The sequence below is a fragment of the Triturus cristatus genome, chromosome 2_2 (genome assembly GCF_964204655.1).
Source record: "Triturus cristatus chromosome 2_2, aTriCri1.1, whole genome shotgun sequence".
Classification (NCBI taxonomy): Eukaryota; Metazoa; Chordata; class Amphibia; order Caudata; family Salamandridae; genus Triturus; species Triturus cristatus.
The window spans coordinates 1,088,991,106-1,089,003,079 of NC_140582.1; the positions used below are offsets into that span (position 1 = coordinate 1,088,991,106).

Consider the following 11,974-nt stretch of genomic DNA (forward strand, 5'->3'; position numbering starts at 1 on the left):
GGCTGGCATCCGGGGCACGGCAGCCAGCTGGCTGAAGTCCTTTCTAGCAGACCGTTCCCAGGCAGTTCACCTGGGTAACTTAGCGGGCACCAAGCAAGCCATCACATGTGGTGTACCCCAGGGCTCATCCCTGTCACCCCACCTGTTTAACCTTTATATCTTCCCTTTAATCCAAGCTCTTAGAGACAAACAGGTAACGGTGCTGAACTACGCGGACGACCTACAGCTCCTATTCACAATTGACAACTCAGACACGTCCATCTCCTTCTTCCAATCAACAATGAGGTTCATCCAAGCTTGGATGAACCAAAATCATTTGAAATTGAACCCAGGAAAAACCGAGCTGGTCCTGACTGGGGACAGCGCTAAATACTGGGGCCCACACTATTGGCCAACAGAAATGGGTCAAGCTCCGATCCCTTCATCTTCGGCAAAGACGCTTGGCAACACCCTAAACAGCGACCTTTCTCTAAAAACGCAAGTAGGCCAGGTGGTCTCCAAGTGCCTCTTTCAAATGAGAAAAATCCGGAAGGTTCGCCGCCTTTTGACCCACGAAGCCCTGATACAGGTGGTGATCGCAACTGTGATCTCTCACATAGACTACACTAACTCGATATATTTGGGCCTCCCCCAGTTCCTTCTGAAACGACTTCAGATGGTGCAGAATCAGGCAGCAAGACTGATTTTGAACCAGCCCAGATGGCATTCTGCCACCCCCTTCAGAAAACACTTCACTGGCTCCCGGTCGCCCAACGCTGTACCTTCAAAGTCAGTTGCATGATCTTCAAAGCGCTCCACTGCAAAAGCCCTACCTTCATCACAAAACTCATTATAAAGTATGCCCCGTCCCGTAGCCTTCGCTCGGCCCAACAATGCCTTTTACAAACTCCATCGTTTAAACGTAAATGTTCGGGCGGCTGCAGATTTGGCACCTCGTCTGTGGAATGCCCTCCCCCTTGAGATCCGGCCATGCCCCAACCTCATATCATTCAGGAAATCCCTAAAGACCTGGCTTTACCAACAAGCATACTACTAATCCCGCAGGCTTCCAACTCTGACTGTTCTCTGTCTCTACAGCGCCAGGAAACCAACCGGTGTCAGTGCGCTATACAAACCATTGTTAACATAACATAACATAAAAGGCACCATGGGTACCAAGGGCACTGTGATCAGGGAAGGCCACTAAGGGCTGCAGCACTTATTTTGCCACCATTAGAAGCCCTGCATCTTAATTCTCACACACACTGCCACTGCAGGCTGCGTGTTTTGGTGCAGAGAAAAATGAAGAATCGACATGGCACACATCTTTGTGTGCCATACCTGTAATCCACTGTCTGAAGCCTAGTTAAGTCACCCCTCTAGCAAGGGGCAGTAGCCCTAAAGTGAGGGTACAGTGGCCTGTACCCCTACAGTGTCTAAGTTCATGCTTAAGTAAATATAATTGTTTGGTTGGATAGATGCACAGCAGATTTGTTGTACCTGTGATTATATTAGGTTTAGTTGATTTTTATGGTGCACCAAAAGGTGGCGCCGAGGGTCCAACGGCGTCTAGAACATAAGTTGAAAAAGTGATACTAGAGGTTCTCTAGAGTCATCCCTTTATGGTCACACATTTTGTTGTCTTTTCCACAGAAAGAAAGACTTCCACTCTGTTAATTCAATGGTTTGCAGGTAATTTATTTCATTAGCACTTTGGCTTAATTTCGAGCATAATTTGTTATCCTTTCACATATTCTCAAACGTTTTTATCCCATGCAATGTCATCATCATTTATCCTATCCAATGCATTTCGGGCATTAGGGTCATGCCCTTCATCAGGGAGTTGACACTATAAAACGGAATGGGATACCGTGAATGTAGTATGAAACAATTTGTATCATAAGTAATATCATTGTGGTGTGACATCATGAAAATTAAATAAAGCAATACGAGCAAAAAACGTGAGCAAGCTTACAAACAGACATGATAATGGTGTACACTCAAGGTGAACATTGACATGAGAATGAAAACGTCACTTACATGCCTTTCTGTGTGTTGTTTTTAAGATCTGTAAAAGAATGGTAGGGTTCGGTTAAACTATGGGTGTTGGGAGCTATGGCATTGCGCTGAATAAATATGGGTCTGTCCTAGCTGATGGACTAACCTGAAAAGGAACTCGAACGTGCTCGAGTCCGTTACTCGTCTTCCGTAGCGACGGCACGAAGATTATCGGCCGCGCTTTGCTATTTTGAAATGATTCCGATCATGTGGTATGTCACATGACCATTGACGGGAAAGAAAGACTACAGCTAATCGGTATTCTACGGCCGGGGGGTCAAACTTAATTGCGGGAATCACCCGTTAGATGAGAAAGTGGACACATTAAACAGGTGGAGGGTATGTGAAATTAATTTAGGTGGTCATCTGCTTCCAAAAAAAAGGTGGTATGAAAATAAAGGAAACGAAAAAATGAAAAGGTGTTGAGAACCCATCGGGGCGCGAACCTGTGTAGATATGTGTACATATCATCTCGTTTTGTGAGTGGTGCCATTAGCGCATCTGGCAGGTTTACAGGGAAAGTGCGAGTACAATAGACAATGATACGGTGGGTGTCAGATATGATTGTGAACGAACACAGTGTCCACGAAGGTACAGTCTGCGGAGCAATTAATTACAAATAACAAGAAAATTCAATTCTTTCATTCAAACCTGTCGGTTTTTGGGTGGAAAGTTTTTGTATCCAGTGGTTCTCTCTTCTAAGGAGATGTTTAGAATTGTCTCTCCCCTCAATTTTCCGGACTGTTTCGAGTATGATATACTTGATTTGGGAAACATTATGATTTTCTTCTACGAAATGAGATGATAGGGCTGATTTCTTGTTCTTCAATCGAATGTTGGATTTATGTTCTGTTAGTCGTATCTTAATGCGACGCTCTGTCTTACCCACGTACATCTTCCCACATGGGCATCTTATCCCGTAAATTAAATTGCTGGATTCACAAGTGGCATTCACCCTGAGTTTAATAGGATGACCTTGTGAGGGATGGCATATGGTGTTTCCTCTGATTATGCTGTTGCAATTGCCACAGTTGAGGCAAGGTATGGTTCCTGAGTGTGATGTAGTATCTGGGGGTTTATTCTGTAAGATTTCACCCAAGTTCTTTGCTCTAGTGAACGCAAATATTGGTGATAGGCTGAATGACTGTTTGAAGTCTGGTTCCATGTTCAAAATTGACCAGTGTTTCAAAATGGTTTGTTTGTATTTCTTACTAGCTGTAGAATATTTTGATACCACCACAGTGCGTGTTTGATCTGTTTATCATGTCTGTTTGTAAGCTTGCTCACGTTTTTTGCTCGTATTGCTTTATTTAATTTTCATGATGTCACACCACAGTGATATTACTTATGATACAAATTGTTTCATACTACATTCACGGTATCCCATTCCGTTTTATAGTGTCAACTCCCTGATGAAGGGCATGACCCTAATGCCCGAAATGCATTGGATAGGATAAATGATGATGACATTGCCTGGGATAAAAACGTTTGAGAATATGTGAAAAGATAACAAATTATGCTCGAAATTAAGCCAAAGTGCTAATGAAATAAATTACCTGCAAACCATTGAATTAACAGAGTGGAAGTCTTTCTTTCTGTGGAAAAGACAACAAAATGTGTGACCATAAAGGGATGACTCTAGAGAACCTCTAGTATCACTTTTTCAACTTAAGTTCATGCTTAGACATTGTAAGTGTAGTAAAGCCATAAAGAGTATATGGTCCAGGAGTTGGTCATTACAAACTCCACAGCTCCATAATGGCTTTACTAAAAACTGGGAAGTTTGGTAGCAAATTTCTCAGCACATTAAACCCACACTGGTGCCAGTGTGGGATTTAATGTAAAATGCACATAGAGGGCATTTTAGAGATGCCCACTGAAAATTGACCAGCCCTGGTGTGGTTCCTGAATTGCTGCCTGCCATTTGCCAGCAACGGACAGGTTTCCCGACCCCTGTGTAGAGAGCCTCCACACTCTGGGTCCAGAAACAAATCCCATCCTGGGCAGAGGTGTCATGCCTCCTTCCCCAGTCTGGGCGGGTCCACGAAAGGGGAAGCTTCAAATGCCTGCCGCCTTTGGAAGCTGTCCCTGCCATTTGCTGCCCCCAGCAACTGGCTCCGACTGGTTCTGGCCCCCACTTTGGATGGGAGAATCGGCAGAAAAACCAAGCTAGGAAGAGAGGTGTGCCCACCTTTGCCAACCCCACCCCTCAGGTGAGGGAGGCAAGGTGAAGCACACATCTCGGTCCCCTCCATCTTGAGATGAAGGGACTCGGCCAATTAGGCTTATGCCCCCTCCCACTGGAAGGTGGCATAATAGTGGGTGTACCCACCCCAAGGAAGGGACCCATTAATCCCGACCTGCACACCTCTTTAACGCCCCTAAATTTAGTATTTAGGGGCAACCCTGAACCTTGCCTTCTCAGATTCGAGGAAGAAAGAAGGACCGAAGAGCCATGCTGACCCAAGAAGAAGACGAGGGCACCAACTGCCTTGGCCAAATCCCTACCGGCCTATCCTGTCGACAATCTGCCTGCAGGTAGAACCCCAGCGAGTCAAGCAGCCAGCAACTCCCATACCCCGGAGGACCTGCCCTGCAACCAACTTACAGACTCTGTCTCCTGTAAGCACTTGCTCAAAACAAAGGCTTACCACAGAATCCGGATTCCTGCGACTCCACAATTCTGCACCCCACGGCCCGAGTTAGAGTGGCTCAACAACACATGTAGCTCTTCCCAGTGATCCTGGCCTGGCATCTGGTGATCCCTGCCCTCCCTCAAGCCTAACTGCTTGGCCACGCTACCACAAAATGAGCCGTTAGTACTTACCTAATGTAGCCTCTGCTACACCTATGGGGACTCCCTAGACTCTGTAAACTCTATACCTCACTTTGCTATAATATATAAAAATCCAGATTCCTACAACATGCAAGAGCTAGTCGAGCATCTTTCAGAGAAATTCAAAAAGAGGGAGGAGGAGATAGTCACAGAGTGGAAAACTATCTCCAAAGCCACCATCTGCTGTGCCCTCAAAGTGGTGGAGACACAGCATCCTGGGACATCAATACCAGTGTCCTCATCAGATTACCTGCTTGGCTCCATAGCTCAAGCTTCAAGCTGGAGATCCAGTAACACCTACTGAACCTGCACTGTAATAGGGAACATCTGTCCAGGCCCGCAGGTTGATAAGATGTTAGAGAAAAAAATCGAAAGGGACATAGATCAATCAAAACCCATGGGTTATGAGGATGCCCTTTAGACTCTCTCACCAAGGGGCTCATTTGTCAGCCAACAATAAAGGAAAGCTCCAAGGAATTTTATCGGACCTTACCCCCTCATACCAGAAGCAGCAGCAATAATGCCACCAGCATGTGACTCAATGGTACACCAATGGTGCCTACGGGGCAACAGTAACATGGCAAAGGGGCCTCCACCTCAGAACATAGACTCTCCTTCTCTCCACCTCAATCACACAACACCATTCAAGTGGAGACTGCAGGATTTCCTTCCATACTATTAGAAAATCACATCAAACAAGTAGTTGTTAGAAGTGGTTCGCTTCTGCCTAGAACCTCTCACACACCCTCACATAATCTCACCCTCCACCTACACCCTCAACTGTAACCATCTCGCCATTCTGAAGGATGAGGTAATATTGCTCCTCCAAAAAGACCCCAGAGCTAGTGCCTTTTTACCATCAGGGTAAGGTGCGCTTTACTCTCTCTACTTCCTCATCCCCAAAAAGGACAACTCCCTCAGGCCTCTTCTGGGCCTCAGGACCCTAAATCGCTACATCCTTTGCAGGATGTCATCCCTCTGCTTCAACAAGGTGAGATGACATGACCGCATTAGAACTCGGGGACATCCATCCCACCCACCGGCATTACTTTTGCTTCATGGTAGGCCGTCATCACTATGATTTCAAGGTACTTCCTTTCAGAGTCACTCCTGCATTCCCTTAATGGCAGAGTACCTTTCTGGGGTGGATGACAACCTGACCGACCTGCTGAGCAGGACGCATGAGCAAGTTTACTAGTGGGAACCCAACCTGCAAGTGCATACTTTATTTATTCAGCAGTCCATACTACACTCGCCCACTGTGCAAAAAACAACGTAACATTGATTCTGTACCCATGCAGTATAGCACTGGTAAACTAAATAATTTTTACCAATGTTGTGCAACATCAGCATAAAAAAAAAAATTGTGAATAGGCCAGAATCTGATGGCCTACCCACAGACTTCTACACCACATTTTAGACCCTCGGTGCCACAAATTTGCACACATTAAATAACTCTGTCAAAACGGCCAGTAGTCTCCCTGCCACTACAAGAGAAGCACTGGTCAAGTCGACCTTGAATCAGGAAGAAACCCTTCTGCTTTGTCTTCATATAGACCGCTAATACAGATTATAAAATACTGAGTAAACTGCTCACAGAAAGATTGCTGCAGCTACTACTTGTACTAGTTCATATAGTCCAAAATGGGTTTCTCCCCTCCAGAAACACATCCTTAAACCTGAGACTATTCTATCAAATGATGGGGCAATCCCTACCTCTTGGCCCCACTCCGTCTGTATTTCTGTAAATATAGAACAGGCCTTTGACACCATGCAATGGGACTACATTTATTCTGTTCTGAACCAGTATGGGCTAGGTCCTGACCTGATAAGTTAGATCAAATTGCTTCACTCTGAACATACGGCTAGGTAGAGAGAATGGGGAGCCATATCTCGGAGGGTTGTCTGCTGTCCCCTGTCCTTTTTGCTCTAGCCCTTGAGCCTAGGGGGACAAGCTAGGGATTCGTGTAAATGGAAAAACACATTTTGTCTCCTGATGATATGTTGCTGTATGTATGAGATGTCTGCTCCAGCTTGACACAGGCTGACTAGATTCTCAAACACTTCAAAGAGATATTGGGATTAGCAGTTAACTATACAAAATCCTGTGTCTTCCCTCTGTGTAAATCCCAACTCATCCTCGGGGGAGGAAATCATTTTTGTGAGAGTCCCAAACCTTTAAATATTTAGGAATCAATATTTACCATGAAGAGAAGGATATGCAGGAGTGAAACCTGCACCATACCATAACATCTCTGCGCTCTCAGGTATTCTTCTAAACCCACTGTAAGATGACAAATAGATCTTTTGCAACCATACAGCTACGCCGTCTGGTGCGCTTGACCTAAAAATGAGGAGAATATGTGACCATGATAGGTGAAGATAAACCTAGTGAAGGAACAAAGAGCGTAGCAGTGGGAAGGGAGAAATTAAAATGACAGAGTAGCATGACTGTGACTGCACTCGCTTCACAAGCAACCGGAAATCTACAGGTCATGAAGTAAAGAACTTATTGTACTCCAGTTACTAATCTTGATAATGTGTAATATTGTGAATACTGGCAGAGAATGTCAGGGGGGCATACAGTAATTTCTGTGGCGTTAGCTTGGTCGTGTTCTAACGATTTTCCCCTTTGCAGTTGTGCAGACTTCTCGAACAGTATTGGCCCCCTTAGGTTTGTTGCTAACTCACCAATGCTGCCTTGTTTCCTTCTGCAGAAACATTTTAGAAGAACTGCAGTCCCAGAGCAGTGACAGCAGCGACAGCAGTGACAGCGAGAGTGAACTTGAAGAGAAATCTTGAACCAGTATTTAATATGGCATAATTAAGGACACAGATGCTGAAAGCAGATATTTTCTCGACAGTCTAAATGAGCTACATGAAAGAATAGGCTCTTTACTACACTTTTTGTTCTCCTTGCCTAACCTGATGCTTGTTGGCTTTGACTGTGCCAAATATTGGGGGTTGGCAGTACCGATGCAAATGGTGAATTGAAAATGTTTTTTAAACATTAAACAAATAATTCACTCATTAGCCTTAACTTGTCTATGAAGTCACAGCAGTGTAAGATACTCACTCTGTTCGTGCAACAACACTGTACGTAGGCTGCATTCTTGTGCAAATGTCATTAAGCAAAATGTGTAATTTACTGAACAGGTAGCCTGCTCTGTGTAAGAACAATATATGTGCAGATTGTTCTCTATAAAATTATGTAATTAATAAATTAACTTTTGTATAAGCATGTCTGATTTCTGTAGGTTGTGTGCAATGTAGTAAAGTGTTATATTTTTTTCTGCAGGCTTTGTGCTACTTGAAGCGGTTGTCTGATTGCCACTTGCTCGTTCCTACACATCACCCGAATAATCTGAGTGTGTTTTATGGTTTAATTTTCTCTATTGATATTGTTAGCATACGGAACAAAATGCATCAGCATTTTGAGGGCCATTGTCTTCTGGAACACTGTACATTGGAATGTATATCAACCCCAAAACTCCTCCCCAACCCTCCCCCCTCACCCAAAACCTCAGGCAAGATCATGACTGTCACAAGGAAAAATTGTCCTACGATGGAGCACCTAAGTGGTGATAGGGAGATCTTCGGGCAAGCGGAGGAGTCGTAAGTATTTTGGGCAGGTGAGTTCATGAAATTCTGATGTCAACAGCATCAAGAATGGACCCCACAGCTTGAGAAACAATGCACCCTGGTAAGATAGCGTGTGAGGGTTATGCGTTCCATCCCGATTATGTGCCATAGACTGTGTAACCAACTCAGATATGTGGGAACATGGGTCAAAATATTCTTGTAAGGCTGCCCCCAATCCAATCTGTCTGCCTTGACACGATTTAAGGGGGAAGGTGAAAGAGTTGGGAAGACCCAAGACAATATTAGCCGGGAATCTGAGGATGTCTGTGTCAAAGTGAGTATCAATGTCTTTAAGAGCCTGAGACCAATAGGTCGGGAGTTTCGGGCAGTCCCAGAGGATGTGTAGTAGGGTACCAGGGGACCCACATTAGCGCCAGCACTCTGGGGATCTGGATGGGTAACATTTGTGCAATCAGTGGGGCGTTTAATACTAACAGGTGACATTTGTCGTGGCTGCTTCGATGCTATGTTATGGGCACTGTGTGATGCACAGTAATACATATCTCCCCACTCTGCATTGTGAGCTCTCTGCCTATTTCTGACTCCCAGCACTTCTGGCTCATAGATTTGGTGACCTCCACACTGAGGCCTATCATACGATATTGTTCTGAAACAAGGCGCTTGTCGTATGTCTTAGATAGCAGCTAACAATCAAAAGGGATGAGTTGCCGTGGAGTTCCAGTGCAGACAGAGGGGTGCATCACCCACTGGTGAATCTGGATGTAATGGCAACGTTCCAACACTGGGAGTGCATAGGTTGTTCATAGGGACTCGAAGGGAATCGGGCCCTCCAAATCAAACAAGTGGCCAGCGGATCTACAGCCTGCTTGGTACCAGAGGTGGAATGTGGGATTGTGTAGGCCCAGGGTAAAGTCCAGGTTCCCAACTATTGCTGATAGGGGAGAAGGGAAGGACGTTAGGCCGCCCCATACTACCAGTCCATCCCAAACGGCCAATGATTATTTAGTGATGGGAGAGACATTAAAGGGTTTTGGGGTGGGCTCGCTTGGAAAGAACAGGAATTCTCCACAAGGCCTGGCCCATCAGTGCCTTAGTCATAAACAGCCAGCGCTTCTCTAACTCTTCACGTAACCCTTCCACAAAGAACTTAGTTGGGTAGCTTGGTAATAGCGATAGAGGTCTGGGAGTCCTGAACATCCTTCTGTTGGGGGTCTAAACTAGCAAAGGTCTCTGTGTAGGCGAGGCCGTCTGTCCACCCATACAAATCAATTTTGCTCCTGCTAAAGGGACCTCAATGTCCCAGGGGGCGGCAGGGAGAACTTGTAAGAGGAACCGGACCCCAGGGAGGATCGTCATTTTAATTGCTGCAATTCGCCTCAACCAAGATAGCAAGTAGTGTAAATCAGATTTAATCTCCCAAGGTAGGGAATAGACTTAGGGGCCCCTTGAAAGGGCAAGGCTTGCTGCAGATGTCTACAGTGTGAAGGCCAAAGGGTCCAGTTTAAGGGCCTGTGATTTGTGGGTATTTATCTTGAAGCTAGCTGCCAGGCTGAAATCCTCCAACTCACCTAGAAAGGCAGGTAGGGAAGAGGAGGGCTCCTCCAAGGAACTCCCACCTCTTGCCACTGAACACGCAGCCGGTTAGCTTAGAGACATTGGCTGCCGCCTACGTAAAACCGGTGTCGGAGCCATAGCACTGCATACTCAGCCCTGTCTGTCTGTTCCCGCCAGCTGAGCTCGAGTTGCCTCAAAACGATGGGAGCACCCGTTCTCTTGTGTATTCACTCAAGTTCTAGGACGTGGCGGGTCAGGCACGCTCTCTTGTCCCATCAAATCCTATTGTCTACAGATGCTATGGCAATGAACTTCCCCCTGACTACTGCCTGGAAGGCATGCCATAGAGTGGAGATTGAAACGTCAGGGGTATCATTAATCTTCAGATAATCCGTGATCTTCTGAGTGATCTGGGCTATAAAGCAAAACCAAAGGGGATGATGGACGGAGTGTTGAACATAACAAGCACTCACCCCCAGTCAACTGATCTGGGTTTAATCCATTATCATTCTTTAGCTCCCTCCGCCACCCCAGTTCAGACATGGCCATTTGCAAATCAGTCTGACCCTGTGCCTCAGGCTAGCATCAATCCAGTGGCAAAATGGGCAAGGAACCCACGTCTGGGCATGTCTGAACTGGGGTAGCGGAGTTAGCTAAAGAATGATGATGGATTAAACCCAGATCAGTTGACTGGGGGTGAGTGCTTGCAATGTTCAACAATCCGTCCGTCATCCCCTTTGGTTTTGCTTTGTTGGCCCTAAGTTGGCAGGGTATGCCCAGACGTGGGTCCCTTTCTCACTTTGCCACTGGATTCAAGCTAGCCTGTCTGATGATGGCTGATTAGCCAGAAACTGGTCCCAGGATGCTCGTTTCCAGTCCAGGGAAGACATGGCTTGGCGGTTTGGGCTGGACTGTTCCTAATAGGCACAGGGTCAGACTGATTTGCATATCTGAACTGGGGCGGCGGAGTGAGCTAAAGAATGATGGATTAAACCCAGATCAGTTGACTGGGGGTGAGTGCTTGCAATGTTCAACACTCCGTCCATCATCCTCTTTGGTTTTGCTTTCATCTGGGCTATAACCTGTGGGTGCTGTAATAAAGTGTCTCTGAATCGCCATGTTCTAGAGGACTGGCCAGGGGACGGGTCTCCGAGAATCCCAGTCACAGCCACGTGGTCAGATAAGGAGCGGGGCTCAATCCCCACTAACTGTACTGTGGAGGCCACCCCAGAATTACCCAGGAAATAGTAAAGTCTAGCGAAAGCCTTATGTGCGCACGGGAGCAGAACGTGTAGTCCCAGGATTGTCGCAGAACGTGTAGTCCCAGGATTGTCGAAGTGTGTGAATCTCCAGATGTCTGTTAGGCCTATGTCCGCCAACCAGGCAAGCCCTGCAGGAGAGAGAGCTCTTACTGGCCTTGGCATTGCGCTGATCTGTCAAATTCACTGTTAAGCACTAGGTTTAGCTCCCCCTCCAACAGCACCAACCTGTCTTGTGAGCACATCACCTCCGTCACTGCCCTACGGAGAAAGAGTTCCTGCACCTCATTGGGAGAATATAAAGTACCTACTGTGATGCTATTAGACCCTATCGTCAGTGAATGTGCTAATAGTGTGCCCTTTATTCTAGCCTGCACAGTAGATTAAGATCGCCTCCCTAACCGATTTAGAGGAGAGAGACGAAAAGTATTGGTGAGGGAAAGCTTTAGATCTGAGCCTATACTGGTCCTTAAAAGGAGCTCCATCCTCAAGTCTCTTGCAATAGGCATATGTGTGCCCCTGAGTTTTCAAAATATGTGAGGATGGAGCTCCTTTTAAGCAGCTGGTTAAGGCCGTTATCATTGAGAGTGAGAACCACTAGTTTGTTAGTCATGGCTGTTCCCAGTAATAAACTGGACTGAGTAATGCCCTATTGCGATTCATCCCAATATAATGCAACCTAAGT

The 11,974-nt window shown here is 46.0% G+C and overlaps 1 protein-coding gene across 1 annotated transcript in view; it reads left to right on the top strand.

Annotated features, from left to right (window-relative positions):
- The window catches only part of PTCD3 (pentatricopeptide repeat domain 3), a 367,594-nt gene extending 359,480 nt beyond the window's left edge, over positions 1 to 8,114 (top strand). Inside the window, exon 24 of the mRNA XM_085642617.1 lies at positions 7,591 to 8,114. Within this exon, the coding sequence (XP_085498743.1) occupies positions 7,591 to 7,675 (85 nt within the window). The 3' untranslated portion in view covers positions 7,676 to 8,114. The remainder of the gene's footprint in view (positions 1 to 7,590) is intronic.
- Positions 8,115 to 11,974: the final 3,860 nt, after the last annotated feature.